Raw genomic sequence first — 27,466 nt, 5'->3', positions numbered from 1 at the left:
ATGTAAAAAAAACATACACTCACTCTAATATGAGCTCAAAAAAAGAGTGTGCAATACATATTCTTTGTCATGTAGCAATAACATTTTAGTTGCAAATTGTATCAAATCTCAGATTTAATTGTGATACAGGAAAGCTGAGATCGTGAGGGGTGTTCTTCTCCCGTAACATGGGCCATTAAAATAATGCAGAGACAGAAAAGCAGGGGTGTTAGACCTCAGTCCCACTAACAAGTTAGCTAGCTAAGAAAGGTACAAACCCTGCGGGAGTAAAGCGGAGTTCACAGGGGTGGAGATCAATGTAAATTTTGACAAAACTGAACTCTCAGTACTGGACAGAAGTTAAATTTTACAGTAATCAAGTGTGATTTGATCGACATAAAAGGCATCTTATCAGTTTTTCATGCTATAAAAACAGAACTTGGGCACAATCACAGACGAAGAATAAAAACTTACTGTATTATATTATTATATTCCAAGAGCTTAAACATAAGATACATAGAATACAGGAAAACAATCATGCTAAGCGAAGGAAAATCTAAATATAAATAAACACATACATATATTATGACTAGGCCTTTGGTCACATGTGACATAATCAAGTAAAACTTTAGTTGGCTATTAATGGGGAACTGTATTAGCCATGGCTTATAAAACAAAAACAAACAAAAACCATCTTGTCTACATGTGTTTCTGTACATACCCATCATATCTCGTGTCTTCTTGAAATGTTTATACCACCTTCCAAATTCTTGACATTTTGCTGCTGAGACATTTGCATAGTAAGTGCTGTTCACAATGGAAGAAATCATACTCTACAAAGAGAAAAAGAAAAACGTATTACAAGTCCAAGTATAAAATGTCAATAACTGATTTTCAGAATCAACCGTTTTTATGATAAAGACATTTAGTATCTAAAATCTAGAGCAGAATGGCTGCACACAATGAAGTGAATAAAAAATAATCAAGTAGGATAATCAATCAGAACAAGAAAACATGAAAAAGAAAGTGGAAAAAAAAAATCAAAGACATGCCTTACATTACTAATAAATGAAATACGAACTGGTTGATAGTTAGAACTATAAGGCCTCGTACACCTATAGCAGAAGTGTTGCAGCAGAGAGAGCCACAACTACTATGGTAAAAAAAAATCCATATGTATTATAAGTATAAAATGATGGTTCTATACATAAAAAGCATGATCATATTTATTTTATTGCCGCATGTTGCAATCTGATTGAAGATAATTGGTGGAGGGGGCTCTACACAGAAACAAGAAGTTATGCTGCCATTTGAAATAACCGCACCATGTTCTAGAAGACACGCGTTTCGGGATTTCTAAAGATCCTGTTCAGTAAGATAACATCTAGCCGCTGATGCAAAATACCCCAGAGGTCGGATTGCTGGATTAACCTTAATGTGTGAACGGGGGTCTAAAAAATAAGTGCATGGTTTTTACCCTTTTTTGAGTAAAGATTTACAGTAACGGCCCATAGGCCATAAAAATAAAAAAAATAAGGATTTTGGAAGGTCCAGAAAGGATTTATGCAGAACATATGCAGAGTATGTTCTGCGTAAATCCTACAAAGAGGAATGTGATAATAAAGGAATCTACACAGTAATGGATTTATCTGCAATGGATTCTTAGTGGAATAGAAAGGCTGTAGCAGGACAGGTAAGAGGCCACCTATGTGTGTAGAAACTTTAGATTATTTTCACAAAATTTAACCTGAACTGGTTAATGTATGGCTGGAGAAGTCTGCAAGGAAGTGAATGGAATGTATCCCAAATAGACAAAAGGTATTTTGGGATGGTTATTATTCTTCTCAGGAAACCAAATAAATAAATAACAAACAAAACTAAAATATTGACAAATCTGGTTTACTAGTGTTTAAAGATTTCAAGCTCTATAAAGTAGAGAGGGCAATGACTGAAACAACTTATTTACACAATTATCTAAATACGATTAAACAGCTGATGGACAAATATTAAACTCGAAAATGTATAGTCATTTCAGCTTAATGTAATCCTCTCTCTGTAAACACCCAAGATGATTTTTTCCCAACCAGAACAGTCCTGACATCTCATAAGCCTAAGGGTGAATAGCAAGAGATTGTTTTCGATAGTTATAAATATTCAAGAGACATGCAGACCATCTGCTTTCATAATACAGGTAAAGAAAGGCAGAAATGGAGAACACTTTGCAAAATGGTTCTTAGCAAAGACTTCTTCCCTTCCAAAAATGTAAAGACAGATGTCAAAACTGTTTAAACAGTGTAATCTGGACATTACAAAAAGCAATATTTCTCCTGGATCACAGACGTCGATACTTTACCCATCTGTGTAGCTACAAATTTCTACAACATACACACAGTAATTTATACTGGGAAGTTATATGGATGTGTAAAACCAAAACTTTAAAACATTGTATGACAACTTCTGACAGCTCGAGGCAATACATCCAGAAATATTGCCCATAAACAAATACATTAAAACTGTATATGTTCCTATATATGCATACAAACTATGTGGCATATGGACAAAAAATGCAATGCATGCCCTGTTCCACATCACAAGGGTATTTGTACCTATTATAACCTTCACACTGCTACACTACATGGGTGTGGAGGGTGCGGGAAAGAAGGCATATCAATGGTACATTCAACACTGGCCATATTTTGTCAATGCTGTATGCAGAATGAGGGGATGAAAAACTAAGATTCACTAAAAAGGAAATATACCTTCCTGAGTAATGTCGAGTTTCAGTAATTTCAAGTGAAGCAAGCTATAGGGGAACAAGGAAGGACTCGTAAAATGGTGTGGGAAAAATCTAAAATTATAAAAATGTTCTGGGAGACAGCACTAAAAAAAAAAGGGTATGTCTATATTTTTCTAAAATATTTTTAGACAAGCTCTTCAATGAGATCTACAAAAAAATTGGACAAGACAGATGGGAGACATGGAGCAAGGGCATGGGATATTATTCCGCAAATTCATGCGAATAACGCACAAAAAATGACACAATTCTGCTATGTACACAGATTATATTGTACAACAAGAAGGTTAGCTGTAATATACCCAGATAGATTAGCTGCTTGCCCTAGATGGGGTAACGATAAAGCAGATTTGGTTCATATGGTCTGGAGATGTTCCAAGGTTATATAGATACTGGAGAGTGGTACACCGGATATTGGAGTATAAATTTGCTTTTGAATTTCCACGTGATATAAAAACATGTATATTGGGACGTACCCTTCAGGTGAAAACGGATTAGCTGTTATAAGAAGGCTTATTTCTAAAAAAAAAAAAAAAATGGATATCTAAAAACTCGCCAATGGTGGAAGAGTGGCTGTGTGATCTCTTCATCAAGATTTGGAAAAAATGTGTGTGTAGGGAAAGAATATTTAGCTGTTTTTTTTTACTATGGGATTGATAAGGGAGAAGTGAGGGGGGGGGATTCACAGGAGATAATGTTATACATAAATGTAAAATGGGGAATGTTTTTCTTAATATTTGTATGCCTACCAAGTGGAGAAGTTTTGAGATAAATAAAGAAATATTTGTAACAATACTGATGATTTCTCTTTATTAGTAACAGTGCTATACGTTCTTATGATCAATTAGGTGCCTGTAATTACACAAAGTAAACAGGACTTGTTCACACGTGTGAATATCAGCTCTGTGATCTTCTGCATTTTTTTTTAACTTGTCAAAAACTGGATCTCAGTAGGAAGCAGAAAAAAAACAGCAAGAACGTTTCTTCCTCATGCTGGGACAGTGTCGATTTTTTGGGAAAAAAAATATACATGTGAAAATGTGAAAAAGAGAGAGCTGATAAACATCCTATATCTAATTGGCAACAAAATCCTTACAGCCATGAATATGATAAGCAACTTTCCTACAGCACATACATGCCTAGACTTAGGGCACGTTCAGACGTGGCAGAATTTTTCCGCTGCAATTCTTGGTGCCGATTTGGGGCAATTACGCAACGAACCTGCACCAACATTTGCATACTTGACAGGTAATTCAGACGTTGCAGATATCACAGCGGACTTGCCACAGATTTCAGTTTTTAAATTTTCAGTCCACAGCATGCACTGTCTGTTGCGGAGAAGAAGCGGAATTTCACTGCGTATTTCAGCCTTTGCAATGCAAAAACTGAAATCTGTGGCAAGTCCGCTGTGTTTTCTGCAACATCTGAATTACCTGTCAAGTATGCAAATGTTGGTGCAGATTCGTTGCGTAATTGCCCTAAATCTGCACCAACATTTGCAGCGGAAAAACTCTGCCACGTTTGAACGTGCCCTTACTTTCTGCAACGTCTTGACTAACTTTCCTAAAAATGTATAGAAAGAAATTAAAAAAATGGCTGCTGCAGAATTCCACTGCGGACTGTTCGCAGCGGAATTCAACAGCAATTCCGCCAAGTGCGAATGTGCCCTTAGAAGTAAATGTTACCCATTCAAAGTGCATTGTTGAGTGAACTTCACCTAAACATACACTCACTCTAACAAACACAAATACCCATCAGCAATAATTACACCGCTGATAGAGAGAAGACAACTATAATTGTAAAATACCAAAGCAAACATTATTCTAATTAAGGTTATATAATGAGGCTTACAGGTACATTCATACGACTAGTATAATACTTTTTCTCATGCTTATATTTAGTTGTAAAAAAATAAAAAAAACTTTTACTGTGTTATAAAGTATGAAGTTACCTGCATTTGGCCAACTTTAGTAAATGGTCTTAAAAAGCACTAAAAAACAAACAAAAAAACAAACAAAAAATAAGCCCCATACCAATATTAGGGAGAGAAAATATAAGTATATTAAATATTCTGATATAGGGCAGTGCGGTGGCTCAGTGGTTAGATCTTTGTGTTACAGCACTGGGGGGTCCTGAGGCAACATCTGAATGGAGTTTGTGTGTTTTCTGGTTTCCTCCCACCCTCATACTAATACATATTAATAAGAAGTAAATTGGCTTCCCATGAAATAGGAAAATTAGATTATGGCCCCAATGAAGACACAAACTGATAGCAATATCTGTGTACCACTGTGGAACATGAAGGCGCTATATAAGCAATCGGAAATAAATAAAATATCATATATCCCATATGTGTGTAAAGGTTACAGCAGGGGTGCTCAACCTGCGGCCCACTATGCTTTTCTGTGCAGCCTCCCCCCATTTTTGTGGACTCCTCTTTGTTTGGCACTCAGAAAGGAAGAGATGAGGTTGAGATGTGGCTGTGCATGAATTCAGCTCTTTTCATTGTAGTTTACAGTAGTAACTTCCATGAATTACAGTGGAGATAGCCTCGCTTATGCGTGACCACCTTGACTTTTTCTCTCTGGAGTGCCAAACTAGAGAGCAGGGGACTCTAATTTTCTCGATAAGTGGAAGTCCCAGAAGTGGAACCCACACCTATCATACATTTATGGCATATACTGTCAATATGTCTCGGATAGGAATACTAAGTAGAACTGCGGCTGTTGGGAGTGGTACAATAATACAGTGTGGCCCTTGGAGCTAAAAGTTTGCGCACCCCTGGGTTACAGCAATATAAAAGTGATGGATAGTACTTTCAAATATGTAAATTATTCTATCATTTAGGGTGCTGCATGAATCACTAAGTTTATATCTTCTAAATATCTATGTATCTATCATCATTAACCCATGCATATTGCGTTTGATATGACATTAATCATATAGTGGAACGTTTTTGCTCGACCTGTTTGTAGGTGACATAATGCACAATACAGCTAAATTCCATTGACCTACTGTTTTATACAATGGACTGTAATTTTCCTTCCATTAAAGCTATCCAGTTAAGAGAAATCTGATACTCATGTATCATCAAGTGAATGTATGGATGGCTATATGAATAAATGGAGACATTCAAACACAGATGTATCACTAAGTATCTCTTCAATGTACAGGGTGTGCATGTAAATATGTTGCGGTTACAAAGCTGAAGGACAGTTCTGCTCATATTTGCAAAGAATACTGTAATGGAAATGCAACTGAAATGAGATACTAGGGTTTCAACAATACATAGTCCAAAGAAATGACGGTAACAATAATCCCTGAAGGGAAATATATTTAATATAATGATATATTATTAATGAACCAAGACCATAAACCCTATAAATAACCCATACAATCACTTCAGTAATTACAACTACTTTACCTTTTCAATACCATATTTTATAGACAAAGCAGACAATGTAAAAACAAAAAGATATTTTCATACAATTTATCAGCGCTTTGACGACACCGCAAACCTTAAAAGGGGTTATATATGCAATAATTGTAATCTGTATTCAAAACCCGACCCCCAAGAGATAGATATAAGCTGGCCATACACATTAGACAGAAGTAGGGCGATGCTGGAATGATCGTTCATCCGACGAATATTTGTTAAGCCGACGTTCGAATACACATTTCAGATGCTGTAGGCCGTTATAGTCGTGCATTGTGCCCATACATGTTCAATGGAACAAGAAAATTATTGTCCCGTGGGGGACTGCAGATAAGAAGAAAGGCCTGGGAAGGGTGATTTTTTTTTTTTTTTTCATTTGCCTCGTCTATATGGATGATAGGTACAAATATCCCTACATACAGTACATAGGCCAAGTCCATGGACCAAATTTTAACTGTTCTTAATATTTCTAGAACAAATTTCTAATCTTAAAAACATTTAAAAAAAATATAGAAGAGCCAAGATAAATTTTCCTCTGACAAATTATAAATTAATATTATTAGCATTAATCTTCAGCAGTGCCTATTAAAAGTGTCCCAGCTTATTAAAATATCGATTGCTTTGTCTATTTCTTCTAGGGAAGGCACCTTCTGTGCTTTCGAAAAGTAATGTCTGAAACAGTCAGCCATTCTTTAGAAAAAAAAAAAGAAAAAGCCACTCAACTAGTTCAATCATTTACCTAAAAATTATGATCAAAAGAGTGCTTTAATTATGGAAAATATTAATGAAAGCATATTCAAAGACTAAATAAAGAGACCACCATTTGCATAGCCCATTATAAATCAGTTCAATACTCAAGAGTAAAAATAATAATAATAAAAAAATTAAAAAAAATAAAGAACATTTCGCTTTGTGTTTTCTAGTCATGGGAAAAACGAGAAATGGATTTTACCTGAATATAATCAGTTAAGGGGGATTCTTCTTTTGAAATACAAAATGTTGTCACTTCATAAATGTATTTTGTTGTTTTAGTTTAAAAAAAAAAAATTATAAGATGTGACGAATCCTATCAATAGGTACCCTGAGCAGCTACAGTGAACACCTAAAAACTTGATACAAATGTGGCCGTTCTGTAAACACAAAAATGAACGGTTTGTAAACAGTGAAAAGAATTTTGATTATTTCCAGTCCAACAATTATTGAACAGGAGCCACAAGGCTGAAGCAACAGAAAAATAACCGTGCAGGACACCAACTGGACAAACAATTGAAAACAACTAACTACATTTTTATGAAAAGCAGGCATTTTAAGCCGTTTACAAAAATATGGCTAGGAAAATAAAGAAATAAAAATAAACTATTGAAAGAAACATAAAAAAATCCCATGGCTCCAAACGAAAGGATTAAGTATTAAGTATCGAGATCATCACTTTACTCCAATGTGTTGTACTGAGAGTGGGTAGAATATGTACCACCCTTCAGAATATTTTGATGGTAAATTTGAGTGAGAAGATACAATAATGGCAAAAATTCTCAGCAAGAGAGATTATCAGGAAAGACTGCAGGTTTAAAAAGAATAGCGCGAATTATAACAAAAAAACGAAAAAATAAAATGATTTCCATAAATTTTAACAAAAATTAGCACACGAGTATATTACTAAAACTGGGTCTTGAAACACAAAATTTTACATTACCAGCCAGAAACAAACAAAAAAGGGAAATTAATTCTAAACGTATTCAATAAAAGGGATGAAAAAACTGAGCAACTACATGATTGAGGCCAAACTATTAATAGTCACTATTACAGCGACTGTGACCCTGCTGAAATCCACCACCAAGTCATTCAAGATCAGTATTTAAAAAACGCCAGATTTCAATGGTTTAATTGTATTACCAGAATATTTTAATTAGATTATATGACAGGATTCTAATTGTGTTGCTTGTAATTATTCCGTGTCCCAAGAGGAATCTTTTCTCACTTTTTTTTTTCTCCCCCCTTAGCTGCATGCATAATTCATTGTTTGGGTGTAGACATTTGTACAAGACATTTTCCTACTATTGTGGACAAGCATGTAACACTAGTGTACAGTAGTAATTCCAGCACGGTGCTGGAGAAGTACTGCAGGTGAGAAGACATAATGCGTTAAGAATCACTGTACAACACCTACAGAGGTGACAACAACCACAATACAATGACCAGACAAGTCACGCCAGTTGTTGGACTGTTGACAAGAATATCATTTGTCAGTAATTCTCAATTCGGATACCTGTGATAGAGGGCATTCCTTAGCTAGCGAGCTCTGGTTCATATCTTTCAGTAAGTCCTTCAGAGCATTGCGTACGGTTATGTGGGACCACTGTTCAGGAGGTAAGTCTTCAAGTTTAGGGCAACTATTAGAGACAGATTAGAGAAGGGATTATTACAAGATTGCATCCTGCTGCAGAACATTCCTTTAAGACAGACAGATTTCATTTTGCGCATCAAGCAGATGCATCTGGAGATTGCTCTCGGTCTCCTGATTGTTCCGATTAGTTAATTACTTTATACAACACATCTGCTGTATTGATGCATGAATTATACATCAGCTGCATGTGGCGACTATTTTTGCATGTTACTTCTACCTTCCTGCTCTGATGCGCTTGGTGAAACAATTTAAGGTGCAATGCCTTCTCACAACTGATCATGAGAAACAGACTTAAGAATATTTCTTTCCCTTCAGTCGCCATTGGAGTATAAACAACAACAACAAAAATAATCCATATACACACACACACCAGATTACATTAAGAAGGGTGAAGTCACTCTTTCGCAGAACATACCCAGATGGCATGGTACAGGATATGCAAAATATTTTTCTGTTAAGTACATTTTATGTAAAACACCAATTTGTAATGCATGTATTGAATTAATTGACTAAATATAATTCAGTACATATAGCAAGACAAAAAAAAAAACATTGTCAAAGTGACAATGTTACATTAGATTTCTTTAAAACTTTGATTTTGGTCTATGACAGTGACATGGGAATATTGCACATCTGCTCATGAACAAAGCACTTCTGAATCACGCTATGACTCACCTATGTAGCTGTATTTTCAGGGTGACCACATGAAACACGTCTTGAAGCATATCTGCTACGGTCGCATCGGGCGCATCAGTCACGCAGGAGAGTGGAACTGGATTCCATTTACCAACTTGGATTAGCCCTAAACCACGAGGACAAAGTGACAATCCCAATTACTGACATATAGAAAAAAATAAAATATTTTCGCGATTTTCAATGAAATAAAAAAAATAAAAAAAAAATACATCCCACTAATACACAATGGGAAAATACCATCACATTTAGAAACAAATATCAAGCGATGAATAGATATTGACCTGCATAAATTAGAAAGAAATATTAACATTTGCACATAGTGAAATCACAGAAACTAAAGCTTCGATGATTTCACACTTAAAATGTTTTAGAAATAGTCAGCAGCAAATTACGCTGCCTAAATACTAATAAAAATTTGAAAACTGAAAAAGGAAACACATCTAGGTATTCAGTCATAAATGCAAATTGACTCTCAGCATTCCATCTGCTCAGATATGCTCAGCATTTCTCCCCAGATTCTCAGTGGACCATATTATTAAGGTCAATAGGCATGCTAATGATTCAGTGATAACATCTGAAGTCCCTTACAACTAGCCCCATTATTTACAAGTTAGAAAAAATAAATTATATATATATATATTGAAGGGCAAAATATTACAGATGAAAATAAATACATTTTATATAACATTTTGTTATGATTTTTCTATTCACCTTTGGCCTGGGCAGCTGCGCTGTGAGAATATCCGAGGGATAACAGAGCCATTTCAATCAACTGGTTGAAAAGCATGTCCTTCCTAACCAATACGAATTCTGCATGTTCTTCTTTGCAGTCGTACTCAATGAAATTTTCATAATGTTCCACTACACAGAAAACTGGAAGCATATTTCCTATGAATATGAAAAACATAAAAGTTCATATCAATGACAACGGTATACAAAACAACAACATATAATAACAACAACAAAAATAGTAAAAAGAAACAACTTTTGTTTAAAATGATTGAACAGAGAATTGGCTGAAAAAAAGAAAAGGAGCGTTACTTCATAGAGCGAAAATAAACACGTCATCCACCTACAAGTGTCAACTGTGTGTTCTGCACGTGGAAATTGTATTTGATGCTAGGTCAAAATATCTGTCATCTCAAAATTGAAAAAAAAATAAATAAATAGAAAAAAAAAAAACGTTCAAGATTATATTACAATAAACAAAACATTATTTAAATAACCCATCGGCATCAAATAAAAAAATTGCTAAGTCGTCCTTTTAAACATAACAGGATGGTAATCACTTACAACCTAAGAATTACATACGTTATTTAGGTGGAACGTTCATGTTGCACTATCATAACAAATACTCCAGTAAACGTTCGCCTGATACAGACAGCAGCCACAACAGTGATGTATACTTCTGATTGTCATGAAGCAGAATGAGACCAGAGGTTATATTATCTTAAAAGTTACAAATCACGAAAGGCGTTTTGTTTACCAAGACAAATGGAGTAAAATACCAGATGATCTTGCTTCAGTCAAGTACAGACCTTTCCTTATCTCACGGACATCTTACTACAGGTATGCCATGCTAGTAGCTACTGAAGCTTCAAAGAAGCAGACACCACGTTCCACCAAAAATGGGTTTACCTCAATGATATCATAAATGACAACAATAGAAATCTCATAGATAGGCTAAATATTCACATACAACAAAAAAAATCACATACGCAATCCAGGGCTCGCTATACTGCTGCGCTCCATGGTCCAGTTTGGTATGCAATAGGTTAACATCTAGAAAATTCTTTCAACATGTAGGAAGACTGTAGCTATTCTCTTCTGAAGGAGTAGCTAAGTGGGGATTCCTCTGTCTTTGAAGTGGGTGAGGGGAGCTCAATTCATTATGTGAACTCTCCTTGCGACCTTATACAAGTCACTCATTTGTTCTTTCCTGGCACAGAGGAGTAGATTACCATCTATTCAATGCAAAGGCTCCCTGCGCAGGAAACTTGCAACTGCTGGATCATTGTATAGCAAAACATAGATGTTACCAGGCTCAATGCAATTACGAGCTCCTGACAAATGGGCAGGTTTTAATGATGGGATCTGTCTTGTATATTGTTTAGAGTGCGGCAGATGTCGAACCTGCTACAAAATGATTCGCTTTCCAGCACCTATGCCATGTTATATATGCCACATACGCTGACGTCTTTCATCTACTCCTTTGGTCAAGTGATCAGCATCATACAGCAGCGCTGTCACACAACTGCTCCCTTCTGATCTAACACTTGGCTCAGCTTCCCAGTGCAGCAACTTTATAACTGTCCAGCATTAAAAAAGAGGAAAGCTTTGGTCAGTGCTAAAAATACTAGATGATTCCAACCTGAAGGCACTGCTAGGGCTTTTGCAGAAGATTTATGACTCTATGTAAACAGCAAGTCTGCATAAGGAGCAGTGCAAGTCTGTAGAAACCTTGTCTAAAACTGTCCTGGCGTTAAAGTTTACTGTGCAAATATCACATAGTAGCGGAGACAGCTGAAATCTCCTATTTAGGAATTTATAGAACTTATATGTTTGCAGGCGTCAGAAAGTCCTCTTCTATAGCCTCGCTCCAGCTCCTTGGTACAATATTAATGCACTCGCCTTGAAAAGCCATAATAAATTATATTTTTAATGCTTGTTCTACCCTGGCTTTCTTAAGATGCATACATTCTTGGCAAACAATCAATAAATAGGGTAATCATGAACAGAGGCCAAAGAATTTGCTGAAGTGCTGTTTTTCCATTTTAATAGATAGAGATCTAACAATACCAACTGCTGTGTCTGTTCATTTTAGGATCAATATATGCTTTGTTTTCGCCAAACTGAATGCAAAATGAATGATTGTATGATAAATGTTACACTTTGGGTACAATGAAATTCCATTGACTTCAACTATGTCGTTGAAAATGATCAGTTGTTTGAAAATAATGCACATTGAATTCCAGAAGAAAATGAAAAAACATCTGCTTTAGCAAAATAATTATTATTTCTATTTTTTTGGAAAAAAAATAAAATAATTTGAGACCTACAGTATGTATATATATATATATATATATATATATATATATATATATATATATATATGCCCAAGATCTTCTCCTTGCGGTTATATAACAATTTGATATTACCACACTTGAGGTTAGCACCAAGAATGTTGAACCAGGTATTATGAAAATAATATAAGTTAAAGAACAATAAGTATAATAAGAGCAATAGAACTATTTAAAATGTATTATACCTGATGAACTGGAGGCTTCTTAAGACAAAAATCCAAACAAAAACCAAAAAAAAACGAAAGAAATCGAATAGGCAAGACGGCAAAAGTGCAACTACTTAAAGTCTCGTTTGGAAACAATTCCTAGGATGCAGCAGCAGCTTCTCCTTCACCTAAATTTCAGGATGGGAAATGAAGAATATTACCTTTTCTGATACTGCTCCTCATCATGTGTGCAGAGTGTCTAAGTGGCACCCCTTGCATTTTTCCTCCTGTGCTTCCAATTCTTCCTCTTTCTAGAGGACTTCCATTCTGCTCAAGGCGGGCTATTTTGGCTGGCGGACCTTTTGGATCGCTTACATTGTTAGACATTTCTGAATGTTCTATCCCCTGAGTTGTCTCGTTCGAATGATCCATGCTCAGTCCCGCCTCTAAGGATCACCTGGCACAATTAAGGAAAAAAAAAAAAAAACAGGAGTATTTATAAATCAACGAGGCATGCTTGTCTGCAGAAAAAAAACACCATAACCAATTTTACTTGTATAAAGATACATTTATATATATATGGTCATAATTAAATGCAACACATAGCCTGGGGCGAATGTACGGGTGCACGTAAACCTCAAGACGAGAGCAGCCCATTCCTTTATAAGCAACTATTTGGAACACCTGTGAAGCTGGTCCTTATCGATTTTTGCTAAGAAAGTCTGGTCATTGTAGACGATGGGGAATGCTTTGAGTCAAGGACCCATGGCACGTCCATGCTACAATCTGCAGCGTCAGTTGGCAAGAAAAATGATAGAACTAAGAACACACAATGACGAGTTTATTCTATTTACTTTTATCAGATCTGACAGTTTCAGTTGATTCCAGTATGAACTTATGAGGTCTACGTTTCCTTCAACAGTAAGAAGTCGTCTTACATTTTCATGGCCAAAGTATATAGCCAGGAATTCAGAAAAAGGTCTATGTGGATTTACATGAGCAAATACCTGTTTGATTTGACTTTCCAGACACTATTTTAGTAAAGTATATATTTATTGCAGGCTCGTGATTACTATCTCCGCATGTTCACCCCAAGCTAGGACTTCTCCTGTACGTAAGCACCTGCTGCCAGGACTTCTCCAAGGTTCATGTGAAAGGTCACTTATACAACGCTCGTATTCAAAATCAATAGAACTTAGAGAAAGCTTTTAAACACCAGAGAAAGTTACTAGACATGAGGAACGTCTTATCATTGAGGGACATTACAAAATATACTGTCCTCAACACTAGAACATATTGTGTTTGTCCGAGCAAGGAAAAAATATGTGACCAGATCTGCGACCTCCAAACTTCCTTCTACGCATCACATGAGAATTACAACTGCCTGACAAGTGTCCAAAAAGTCCAAAACGACAACTTTACAGTTCCAACGCCATTAAACAGAAGTGCTTAGTCAAGAATTTTTCCCAATAAATTGGAAATATCCATCTTATAACATAATAAGAGCCACTTCTTCAGATATTACCCCTCTTGCATTGAATTATTTACAATTTTAGAAAAATGATAAGATGATACATTAATCGAATTATCTTAGAAGCTCCTAAATAAGATCCGCACTACCTCTTTGTGCATTATCTGGTGAAGTATAGGAATATAATCTATTTACCAGGGTCCTGACTTTGTAACAATCCACTTAATGGTGCATGTGGGTGTCTGAGGTGGCAACGCTATTTGGACACATTTTGACATACAGCTCAGTCTATTCCTTTATGTAGAATTTCCCCCGTCAGCGTCAAAATCTGTACCAAACATACAGAAAACATCTAATTTCCCCCATTGAAAGCACCGTGCCCAGGGCTAAAGTTCACCAGGATCTCAGTTACAAATAATGACGAGCAGAGCGTACCCACAATGACAGCACAAGGCGGTGACTATTATCTGTAGTTATCCCTGTCAGCCAGAGCCTCAGTCTTCTTAACCCATTCACTGCAAAAATGGGGGGGGGGGGGGTGCTATAAGGTTTGCCTCTACTAGGATCACAACAAACTGTGACAACCTAACTATTCAACGAAAATAATAAAAATAAAACATGATGATGAGGAAGAAAGAAACAGTCAACATATCAAGATCTGTCCACAGACATTGAAAACATTACAATTTAACCAATTGCTTCAATGAAGAATTTTGTCTTCCGACTTCAAAGTCACAACCAATATTTGTCAATCTTAGATAATGACATATTTGTTCAAAAAAAAAAAGTTCTCAAGAAAAGTTCTAAGAAACTCAGCGAACACTTCAATAACTATCTTGGAGATATAAATCACTTTCTTTGGCATTTTTAAAAGTTGTAAAGAAATTTTTTTACGATTTACAAAACAGGTACAGTAGCAAGTGGTCTAACAAAAAGTCACAAATATTTTCCACCCTGAAGATTTATGTCAACAGATGTCAAGCATAGACCTAAAGCAGGTGTCTACAAACACCAGGGTGCCTATAATTGTAGGACATCCGGGCAACTGAAGGGTCAAAGTGGAGATGACACATGGAGTTAATAAGCTGTGAGGTCGATATGAATCACTGTACACCGGTATATAATTACTACTGTGTATATATAAAGAAGGGGAGTGTGTGTTTTGTATGTACACACAAGACACATTGTAAAATAAATAAACAAATAAAAATAAGGGTCAGAATAAGAAAGAGCAAATAATAGAAATCAGTTGAAATTTTGGAGAAGGCGTTGCGGGTACAAGTAAAAGTTTCCATGTCGCTGTCACTCCACATATCAACGTACACAGTCCCAGGAGACACAGGGAACCTACATCCAAGGCTGCTGCAGCCTCCAGTCCACAATCCCGGCCAGGATTTCCCTTTGACCTTTTTAAAGAGACAAAGACGCAAAGTACTACACAGTATAACAACACAACACACACTGCAAACAATACTCACCACTCCACAACATAAAAATGGAAAGGCAACAGCCCGGCGTCCTCACACTGTATGGGGCTCCTTATAGCAGCACACGAGGAATCCTCTCTGCTATATATTGTTATGTTTATGTTCTTCCCCAAAATGGAGGAAAAAATAAATAGCGATGAACAAAATGTGCAAGGGGAGGACGAGCCTGATGTGAGGAGGAAACCGTTCAGATAAAAAAAAAGTATATTAATACTCAGAGATGCTCAGAAGAGGAAGAAGCAGCAGCTGGGAGCAGTCACTCAGTCAGTCTGGAGATGTGTCCAAGAAGCTTACAATCAAATCAAGCCCCAGCATAGTGACAACAGGGGACACATGAGGGGTAGGAGGATGGAGATCAAGTATAGGGGGGTGGCAGATAACAGAGAGCTGATGCTACCACCTAGGTCCATTCAATAAATAAAAGCAACAAAGTTTCTTCCAGGAGGTGATGAGAGGGTTGGAGCTGCTCTCAAAGGCAGGAGTAGTTGACAGGTGGATGTATAAGTAGATGGGGGGTAGGGGTGGGAGAAGATAACACAGATGGGGGGGGGGATAAATAATAACAATAAATGGAAGAAGTGAAGAAAGTGAGAGCAGCAGCTTCAGTCCCTGTCACAGGGGGAGGGAGGGACACAAGGAAGTGCTCAGTAGTTTCTCACAATGCAGGAAGATGTAGAGTCCTCAGTCCTGGGCTTAGTCCTTACTACACGATGGGCAGAGGATGAGAGTTGTGCTTCCAGTCAGGGCTGTGTGCTGTGTCCGGAGCTGCTTTGCTTCTCTCTCTGTCTCTGCGTTTCTGTGTCCCCATTAAATTATTAGTTGTATTGACTCATCACTCCTCCTCCTGCTGCTGCCGCCGCCGTTGCCTGCTCTCTATTATTGCTCTCGCTAATAATAAGGAGGATGCTGCTGCTGCCGACGCCGCTGCTCTCCCTGTAGATGTCGGTGCTGTTGCTGCTGCAGCTTCTTCTTCCTCCTCCTCATTTTAATATAAAATAAGAGCAGCCAGGCCACCGCCGGAGCTCCAGCTCCCTTCCTGCAGCCCCAAGCCCTTCCCTGGCGGCCCCGGATCAGCCGACGTCCTGGGAGAGAGACAGAGGAGGAGGAGGAGAGACATGATGAGAGGGGGAGGAGAGCAGCAGGCTGGGATAAATGGGATCAGGAGCGGGATAGGGAATATACAAGGAAGTCCGGGGAAGGGGCATTGGTGCAGGCTGGAGGAGGAGGGAGGGGGGTAATTATCAGGGTGACAGGAGATGGATGAGGGGTGAGTTAGCAAAGAGGGGGAGGGGGATTGGGATTTCCGGACGCGCAAGAATCTCTAATCTTCTTGATTAGAGTGAGGCGGCTGCGCGCAGATTATACACAATAGCCAGAATAACAGGGAGCAGTGTGAGGGGAAGGGCGGAGGAGGCGGGCAGGCATCATGGCCGGGGAGGCTGAGCTCAGCACCACACAGTGACACACACGTACAGGAGCACACAACAAGGAGGGGGAGGAGTGTGCGGCCACTGACACGGCAGCTCTGCCAACCTGTCACTGCTTAACCCCTTACACACCGCCGGCTGAGGGCACAGTAGTGACAGGGCGTCGGGGCAGGTGTATGGCACGGGCAGGGGAAGCAAAGAAAACATAGTTTTTGCTACTTTGCAAACTACGTTAAAGCGGCAGGCACTCCTAAAAAACTTCAGTGACATAATGGGACACGTGTAGTAAAGCTCAGGGTTGCTAGGATACAGCCAAGGTGAGGGGGAGCTTATTATTCACTATTATTTAAAACATTTTTACTAATTCAAATTTGTTTACACACGTAGCTGTGTGTCCGGGACTTTATTACAATATTATTACGTGCCAGCGCCTAGTTTATAACACAGTGGGGTATCATTATTAAAAGGGTTTTATGTAAATAATGCTTAAAGGGGTCTCCCCAGAATTGACAATCATCACCTATCCACAGCGATCCGACTATTCTGTGGATAGGCTGATAATTGGCGATTCTGGGAATACCCCTTTAATAGAAGCCGGTAAAAAGCGCAATATACTGCAGCAAATACGTGTCACAGTGTGTTGTACGATCAAATAATCGCTTGTTTAAAGAGGCTCTGTCACCAGATTATAAATGCCCTGTCTCCTACATAATCTGATCGGCGCTGTAATGTAGATAACAGCAGTGGTTTTTATTTTGAAAAACTATAATTTTTGAGCAAGTTATGAACAATTTTCGATTTATGCTAATTAGTTTGTTAATAGACAACTGGGCGTGTTTTTACCTTTTGACCAAGTGGGAGTTGTACAGAGAAGTGTATGAGGCTGACCAATCAGTGACCAATCAGTGACCAATCAGCGTCATACACTTCTCCCCATTCATGTCCATTTGTACTCAGCACAGCGTGATCCAGCGAGATCACGCTGTGCTGTCACATACACCCACATTAACTGTACTGAAGTGTCTTGAGAGTGAATAGACATTGCCTCCAGCCAGGACGCGATGTCTATTCACACTCCTGACACTTTGGTAAAGTTTGTGTGGGACTAACAGCAGCACACACGCAAGTCCACGCAGTGCTGTGATTAAGTCCCACACAAACGTTACCGAAGTGTCAGGAGTGTGAATAGACATCGCGTCCTGGCTGGAGGTGATGTCTATTCACTCTCAAGACACTTCAGTAAAGTTAATGTGGGTGTATGTGATAGCACAGCATGATCTCACGAGATCACGCTGTGCGGTGTACAAATGGACATGAATGGGGAGAAGTGTATGATGCTGATTGGTCGCTGATTGGTCGCTGATTGGTTAGCCTCATACACTCCTCTGTACAACTCCCAGTTGGTAAAAAGTAAAAACACGCCAAGTTGTCTATTAAGAAACTAATTAGCATAAATCTAAAGTTGCTTATAACTTGCTTAAAAATGATAATTTTTCAAAATAAAAACCACTGTTGTTATCTACACCGATCAGATTATGTAGGAGATAGGACACTTATAATCTGGTGACAGAGCCTCTTTAAGTCGCGAACTGGGACAAAAAATTGTTAAATAAAGTTTTTTAAATATACAAAAAAATAAAATCGAATGTTCAAAATAAAAAAACCTTTTCCCATTTTTTCCCGCAAATAAGGTAAAAAAAACAAACAAATCATAACTGGTATCGCCACGTCCATAAAATTCTGAACTATTATAATCTAATAATATTTAAGCCGCAATGTGAAAACCTTAAAAAAAAAAATTTGGTATTGCTGTTTTTTGGTCACCTTACCTCGCAAATAAAATAAAAAGTTACATAAGAAAGTTGCATTTACCCCAAAATGGCGCTAATAAGAACTACAGCTCGGCCCGCAAAAAAAACAACCAAGTCATAATACAGCTCCATCTACAGAAAAATAAAAAAAGTTATGGCGACCAAAGCAAATTTTGTTTAAAGAGGCTCTGTCACCAGATTGTGCAACCCCTATCTGCTATTGCAGCAGATAGGCGCTGCAATGTAGATTACAGTAACGTTTTTATTTTTAAAAAACGAGCATTTTTGGCCAAGTTATGACCATTTTCGTATTTATGCAAATGAGGCTTGCAAAAGTACAACTGGGCGTGTTGAAAAGTAAAAGTACAACTGGGCGTGTATTATGTGCGTACATCGGGGCGTGTTTACTACTATTACTAGCTGGGCGTTGTGTATAGAAGTATCATCCACTTCTCTTCACAACGCCCAGCTTCTGGCAGTGCAGCACTGTGACGTCACTCACAGGTCCTGCATCGTGTCGGCACCAGAGGCTACAGATGATTCTGCAGCAGCATCGGCGTTTGCAGGTAAGTCGATGTAGCTACTTACCTGCAAATGCTGATGCTGCTGCAGAATCAAGTGTAGCCTCTGGTGCCGACACGATGCAGGACCTGTGAGTGACGTCACAGTGCTGCACTGCCAGAAGCTGGGCGTTGTGAAGAGAAGTGGATGATACTTCTATACACAACGCCCAGCTAGTAATAGTAGTAAACACGCCCCGATGTACGCACACAATACACGCCCAGTTGTACTTTTTCTTTTCAACACGCCCAGTTGTACTTTTGCAAGCCTCATTTGCATAAATACGAAAATGGTCATAACTTGGCCAAAAATGCTCGTTTTTTAAAAATAAAAACGTTACTGTAATCTACATTGCAGCGCCTATCTGCTGCAATAGCAGATAGGGGCTGCAAAATCTGGTGACAGAGCCTCTTTAACAAATATTTTTTTTCTTTGTAAAAGTAGTACATCATAAAGTAAACTGTATATTCAGCATCGCTGTAATTGTGTTGACAGAATAAAGTAAAATAAAGTCGGAATTGCTTTTTTTTCCATTCCCCCTCACCCAAAAAATTATAAATGTTAATCAAAAAAACAAGCCCACATATGGCTACATTGACAGAAAAAAAAAAAAGTTATGGCTCTTGTGATGCAGCTATTCAAAAACAAATTATTTAAGGAAAAACGTGTTTTTGTTATGCAAAAGTCGTAAAACTTAAAAAAAAAAACTATACATTTTTGGTATTGCCTTAATTGTACCGACCTATAGAATAAAGGTAAGACGTTATTTACATCGCTCAGTGAATGGGGTCAATTTCAAACAAAAATGCTGGAATCGCTGGGTTTTTTTCATGCCCCCCAGAAAGAGATAATGAAAGGTAATCAACAAGTTATATGTACCCCAAAATGGTGCCATTGAAAAAAATTGAATCCCGAAAAAACAAGCCCTCGTATGGCTTTGCCAACAGAAAAAAGACCGTTATGACTCTCTAAATCTGCCCTTTACAGAGCGGTTGTACCATGCAAACAGCTTTTAATTTGCGGCTTCCCTGATAGAGATAAGATGTCTGAACTTTTTTTTAAGGCCCCATTCATATCTCAGGAAAAGTTCTTGACCTTCACGTTAAACGTAGGCTATGACGGATGCTTAACAGTTGCCTCCATTACCCATGTAACTATTATGGGACACGGTTAACATATATGTCATGAAAAGCCCTACAGTGCTATACAGTGGCATACATCACCCATAGGCTCTTATGTAAAAAAATAGTAAACCACGCGGTACGTATATGTTTTTTTTTGCGTGATCCCATTGTATGAAAAAGCGTAGTAGTCTATTACACAAGTCCATACCAAAAACAAAGGTATATTGACAGGAACCAGCCCAACAGAAGCCCAAAGAACACATTTTTGTTCTCTATCGGGCTAAAATACGTTTTTACAAGCTAGACGTAGGGATCAAAAATGAGATGTTAATGGGGCCTGAAGCAATGGTCTATGTCATGTTTTTAATTATTAGCCATGTTTATGTATTAGCGATGTTTCCGTCACCATTGATATCCATGGTGACTGAAACGGAAGCTGTGGTTTCAGTTTCACTTTCCGTTGCGGGGTTCACCTCAGACGGAACCCCCGGAACGGAAAGCCAACGGTGATGTGAAGAGGCCCTAATACAATTTAAAAAATGATAGTGTAACTAATATTTTATTATTGAGCATTTGAATTCTTTCTTAATTTTTAAAGTTTTCCTTTTAACCCCAGATTATAAATATAAATGTCTATTCATACGTGTCCCTCTGTCATATACATTAAATACGTTGTGCAGCTGAGACTAACAAGCAATGCTCTTCCTGTTCCCGTGTAACGCCACTGTTAAAAGCTAAAATTGTGGAGACTTGACACAGCTCTCACGTGGACCGGTATAGCGGCTGGTAAGGCCTCGTGCACACTTCCATCACCGTTTTCACAGGCGTTTTTGACGGATCCGTGTGCCCGTTTTAGCGGCCGTGTGATTGCCGTGTGCCCGTTTTAGCGGCCGTATGATTTCCGTGTGCACTCCGTGTTTCTGTTTCAGGCCGCCGAGCATGGTACTGTCCAGGGTGCTGAAAGAGCAGGGTTATTCAGCGCTAGTCACTGTACAGAGTGCTGAAAGAGTTAATGGGCTTGCACTGATCGGCGGTAACTCTTTCAGCACCCTGGACAGTGACTAGCACTGAAGAATGACCATGCTCGGCGCTCGCAAAATACAATTTTAATTAAATAAAAAATTAAAAAATCAGTTCATACTTACCCAGAACTCCCTGCTTTTTCCTCCTGTCTGGCCTCCTGGGATGACGTTTCATCCCATGTCACCAGGCTGCAGTGACGGTCACGCAAGTCTGGATGACGTCAGAAGGCCGGCCTACAGGGATGACGCTTCATCCCACGTGACCGCCTCTGCAGCCAATCACAGGCTGCAGCGGCCACATGGACTGCCGCGTCATACAGAAAGGTCGGACTGGAGGAAGAAGAGGGACTCGTCACCAAGGCAACGACTTGGGTACGTATGAACTGCTTTTTATTTTTATCAGCAGCCTCTTCTCTCTATCAGTGATTGATAGAGAGAAGTGGCTGCCGATTAGTGTAATATATCTGTAATGTATTTCTGCCCGCACGGCCGTTGCTGGGCAACGGCTCCGTCACACACGGACGGCACATGGATGCCTTCCGTGTGCCTTCAGTTTTTTTGACGGCCCCATAGACTTGCATGGGCCTCACGGTCACGGAATCTCGGACCAAAGTAGGACATGCTCTACTTTTGTCGGAACGGAGCAACGTGACCGTCAAATAAACTGAAGTGTGCATGGCCCCATTGAGATGAATGGATCAGGGTGCTAGCCGTCAGAAAAACGGCTAGCACCCTGAAGAAAAAGACTGAAGTGTGCACGAGGCCTAAGATGTCACTTTCAGCCTCAGTAAACGTCACCACTGGTTTACAAATATTGTGCACGCACCTGTGACAGTTTTCAGCACCCTGTTATGCAAGGTTTTAACCTCTGACAAATTGATAAATCTTCCCCAGCATGCGCCAGGAATATCTGCACTGATACCATCATTTATGTAGACATCACATGTAAATATATTGATAATTGTTCTTCAGTCAGATAAAATGATATATATATATATATATACATATATATATATATATATATATACACACACTGTTCTGTAATATCATAGACTATGACAGATACATAAGTGAAGACACGCTTTAAATTTAGGGCAGGTTTTCTATGCACAGGCTCTGAATTTAAAAATGTTTGCCCCATTGTGACTGAGTGTTTTTCTAAACCTTATTCACATGCTGTGGAACACAGCAGCACAAACTTAAGGACAAATGTGGAGAATAAAGTCTGGAACATGCCCTACCCCTTATGAAATTTTCTGAGGGATGGGATGCAGATTGTACTGATAGTAATCCGTGTGGTGTTGTTCAGATAGCACTAGTTTTTCTTAGGTGCTCAGAATAGGGTCCCAACCCAGTTGAAGAAATAGAAAGAATTGTATTCGGCACACTCTTAGAAAGGTAAAGTGAATTTTAGTTTGATTTTTTTATCGTAATGCCAGTGGCTACATGTGCAACGTTTCGGCCGTTAGACCTTCATCGGGCACTAGAGAGACATATACATGTAATTTAGTATAATGTAAAGATACCATAAACAAATACAGGATGTATAATATTTAACATTGAAATACATTGAAAAGAGTTTGTACAAAACAGAGATATGTACAACATTGGGTAATATAAAAAAGGAAGGAAGGGTGTCTAGCATCATGTGACAGTGTAGGGCATCAAATAGCTGAGGGATATTATCTTAACATGAGATAACAAGATCCATAATAACCACAACTTCGTTAAATCAGTCCCCAGTACGGCTCAGGTATGTTATGCTGGTATGTTATGTTATGCTGTGGTTATTATGGATCTTGTTATCATTTATCACACTTCTGACTGTCCAGCCTTGTGCCCTATTGATCACCCTGTAAATTTCACCAACATACTATGACAGATTGATATGATACTATGTCCTACTATACATTATATGTTGCATTGTCTACTTGCTTCCTTAAAGAGATTCTGTCACCACATTATAAGTGCCCTATCTCCTACATAAGGAGATGGGCGCTATAATGTAGGTGACAGCAATGCTTTTTATTTAAAAAAAACGATCTATTTTCACCACGTTATTAGCGATTTTAGCTTTATGCTAATGCATTTCTCAATGGACAACTGGACGTGTTTTACTATTGACTAAGTGGGCGTTGTACAGAGGAGTGTATGACGCTGACCAATCAGTGACCAATCAGCGTCATACACTTCTTTCCATTAATTTCCTCAGCACATAGGGATCCTTTTAGATCACTATGTGCTGTCTTATACTAACACATTAATGATACTGAAGTGTTTAGACAGTGAATAGACATTCCACGGGATGTCTATTCACAATCCCGGCACTTCGTTAATGTTTTTGTGGTAGTTACAGCAGAGCAAGCGTAATCCCGCGAGATTACGCTGTAAATGACAGGTTACAACGAGATTATGCTTGCTCTGCTGTATCTACCACAAAAACATTAACGAAGTGTCGGGATTGTGAATAGACATCCGGTGGAATGTCTATTCACTGTCTAAACACTTCAGTATCGTTAATGTGTTAGTATAAGACAGCACATAGTGATCTAAAAGGATCCCTATGCGCTGACTAAATGAATGGAGAGAAGTGTATGACGCTGATTGGTCACTGATTGGTCAGCGTCATACACTCCTCTGTACAACACCCACTTTGTCAATAGTAAAACACGCCCAGTTGTCCATTGAGAAACTCATTAGCATAAAGCTAAAATTGCTAATAACATGGTGAAAATAGATCGTTTTTTTAAATAAAAAGCACTGCTGCACCTACATTACAGCGCCCATCTCCTTATGTAGGAGATAGGGCACTTATAATGTGGTGACAGAGCCTCTTTAACTACAACTTAGATACTGTTAAGATAATATCCCTCAGCTGTTTGATGCTCTACACTGTCACATGATGCTAGACACCCTTCCTTCCTTTTTTATATTACCCAATGTTGTACATATCTCTGTTTTGTACAAACTCTTTTCAATGTATTTCAATGTTAAATATTATACATCCTGTATTTGTTTATGGTATCTTTACATTATACTAAATTACATGTATATATTTCTGTAGTGCCCGATGAAGGTCTAACGACCGAAACGTTGCACATATGGCCACTGGCATTACGATAAAAAATCGAAATAAAATTCACTTTACCTTTCTAAGAGTGTGCTCGGGAAAAAGAAGCGACATGCCCTATCTTCGGGCGCTTCCGCCTCTGACCTCCCATTGACTTCAATGGGAGGCAGAGAAAGCGTATTTCGCGCTGTTTTATGCCCGCGGCGCTCAATGGCCGCGGGCGAAAAACGGCGCGAAAATCGGCGTGCAGGGAGAGGAAAATCTGCCTCAAAGTTCCAAACGGAATTTTGAGGCAGATATTCCTCCCCCAAAATACTCCGTGTGAACATAGCCTTATAGTACATATTTCAGCATCATATGAATTCATGGATCCCCACCGATACTATCTTCTAATACGTCTCCATGACAAGTCAGAAGGTAGATAGCAAGGGCAAATTCTTTGTGTGATACAACCAATAGTGTATCGTGTACTAGTGTATGGTGTAAAGGCATGGCCAGACGTGGCGTATTTCTGCCGACACTGTCCGCATCAATGCCGTACATAATCTGCGTTGCAGATTCTTCTGCGGCTTTGCCTAAAATGTGCAGGAAATTGATGCGGATTAGCCGTTGCGTATTCAGATGAGGGGTACATCCTGCTCTCTTTTAAAACATTTAATCTCAATCTGGCTATAGACCTCGAAACACATAGGTCCAGCCAGAATGAAGAAATATCCTGTTTGTAAAACCAATACGCAACGCAACACACATAACATCTGCGGATTTCATTGCTGAATTTTGAAACTCCAAGTCAATGGAGAAATTCCACAATAAGTCCGCAACAAGTCCGCTACACGTCCACAACAGCCAGTGTATGCTGCGGACGCCAAATTCCGCACTGCAGCCTATGGTCCGCAGCAGAGTTTTCCCCCACGTGTGCACGAACCTAACCAAAAAGGTGTGGAAACCAATGGAGAAAATGTCCGCTGCGGACTGGCCGCAGCGGAATTCCAGAGCAATTCCGCCACGTCTGGCCATGCTCTAATACAATGAATTTAAAGGGAGCCTGTCAGCACTTTTGCGCTCCCCAAACCGCTAAGACTGCTAACTAACTAAAGTGTAAAGCAGTATAATCATACCTATGCTTCCAATGTTAGCGCTTGTATTACTTGGAAAAAGTAGTGTTATTCCTCCATGAGCTTTGGAGTGTCCGGGAAAACGGGAAGAGTCCTGCAGTGTGAGCTGTAAACCCTCTCCTCTCTTGTTTATTGACAGGGATTTGAAGAGAACAGCATTTGAGGAAGAGGTTAGGCAGAGTCGGCAATCCACAGCAGACGGGTTAGGAAGGGTTTACCTCTCACACTGCAGGACTCTTCCTGTTTTGCCGGACACTTTAAAGCTTATTTGCATATGGTGCATAGATGAATAAAACGACTTTTTCCAAATAACACAAGCACTAACATAGGTAGCAGAAGTATGTTTATACTGCGGTTTTAGCGGTTCAGGTACCTCGAAAGTGTTGACAGGCTCCCATTAAATCTTTGAATTATCTGTATTTTTCTGACATAGTTTAATATATTCATTGGCTGCAATCGTGATATATATTTGGCATTCCCACTAGTGATGAATGGTGAGATGCATACTGTTCATGGAGGGCGGGTGGAACTGGTAAAAACGTGTGGGAATTTGGTGAGTAGATAAGACGGCTCCCTAGACATAATATGGTAATATAATATAGTTTGTAATATACTGTACTTACCTTACCAACTTTGCTTTGTTCCTGCGCTGCTGCTCCCTTCTGGTCCTCTTCTGTTTACTCAGTGTAGGCAATGACGTGACGTCCGTGGAAATTCACATCATTGGCTGCTAATCGCAGCCATGCAATTTCAATAGGCAGCAAATATCTACCGTGATGATGTCATGTGACTTCGCACGTCCCTGGACCACGTCACGTGGACCGGTAGCTGAAGTTTTTGCTGGGGAGCCATATTTAAACCTGGAAAACCTATATCACCAAATCTTTCTGCTGTGTTTTTTGTGCTATTCTCTTTTACTAATTAACACAGATTGCCGTGTTTCATATTTTTCATGGTGGTCACCTTTTATAAAGATATCACCATTCAGGGTAGAATATAAAAATCAAACAGATGCCAATACACTAAAATAGAAGGCTGATAGTGCTAAGAGCAGGCATACGTTTGAGGCCCCATGCATACGAACGTATACTGGCGTAAATACGGGTCCTTTGTCACACATTTTTAGGCCTCATGCACACTAACGTATTTTTGTCCTCCCGTAAATACTGGCGTAAATACGGGTCCTTGGTCACACGTATTCGACCCGTATTGCACCAGTATTTACGGACCTCTGCCCGTAAATACAGGTCCGGTGTCACCAGTATTCCATCCGTATTTACGGGCATGTTTTCGCTGCAAAATTACACTGCAGTAATTGGCAGCCCTTCTCTCTATCAGTGCAGGATAGAGAGAAGGGACAGCCCTTTCCGTAGAAAAAGTAAAAGTAATTCATACTTACCCGGCCGTTGCCTTGGTGACGCGTCCCTCTCTTGACATCCAGTCCGACTTCCCTGGATGACGCAGCAGTCCATGTGACCGCTGCAGCCTGTGATTGGCTGCAGCGGTCACATGGGCTGAAATGTCATCCCAGGAGGCCGGACTGGAGGAAGAAGTAGAGAGTTCTCGGTAAGTATGAACGTCTTTTTTTTTTTTACAGGTTGATCTATATTGTGATCGGAGGTCACTGTCCAGGGTGCTGAAAGTGTTACTGCCAACCGTTTAACTCTTTCAGCACCCTGGACAGTGACTATTTACTGACGTTGCCTAGCAACGCTCCCGTAATTACGGGTGCACACATGTAGTCACCTGCAATTACGAGAGCCCCATAGACTTCTATGGGCCTGCCCGTGCCATAATTACGGCCTGAAATAGGACATGTTCTATATTCTTCAACGGCACA

At 39.1% G+C, this 27,466-nt stretch overlaps 1 protein-coding gene across 5 annotated transcripts in view; it reads right to left on the bottom strand.

The window, feature by feature from the left end:
• SATB1 (SATB homeobox 1) overlaps window positions 1-27,466 on the bottom strand; it is a 159,408-nt gene that overhangs the window by 59,922 nt on the left and 72,020 nt on the right. For 3 of the 5 annotated variants that reach the window (XM_075827221.1, XM_075827224.1, XM_075827226.1), the window contains exons 1-7: window positions 15,488-16,916; window positions 12,760-12,995; window positions 10,021-10,197; window positions 9,289-9,415; window positions 8,476-8,599; window positions 4,725-4,763; window positions 701-812 (exon numbers count right to left, since the gene is read on the bottom strand). In XM_075827221.1, the coding sequence (XP_075683336.1) occupies window positions 701-812; window positions 4,725-4,763; window positions 8,476-8,599; window positions 9,289-9,415; window positions 10,021-10,197; window positions 12,760-12,970 (790 nt within the window). In that variant the 5' untranslated portion in view covers window positions 12,971-12,995; window positions 15,488-16,916. Of the gene's footprint in view, window positions 1-700; window positions 813-4,724; window positions 4,764-8,475; window positions 8,600-9,288; window positions 9,416-10,020; window positions 10,198-12,759; window positions 12,996-15,487; window positions 16,917-27,466 lie in introns of those variants that run through there. The other 2 variants (XM_075827222.1, XM_075827225.1) reach the window with 2 other exon arrangements.

The sequence above is a fragment of the Rhinoderma darwinii genome, chromosome 5 (assembly GCF_050947455.1).
Source record: "Rhinoderma darwinii isolate aRhiDar2 chromosome 5, aRhiDar2.hap1, whole genome shotgun sequence".
NCBI classification, from domain to species: domain Eukaryota; kingdom Metazoa; phylum Chordata; class Amphibia; order Anura; family Rhinodermatidae; genus Rhinoderma; species Rhinoderma darwinii.
This window is presented reverse-complemented; position numbering and strand designations above follow the sequence as displayed.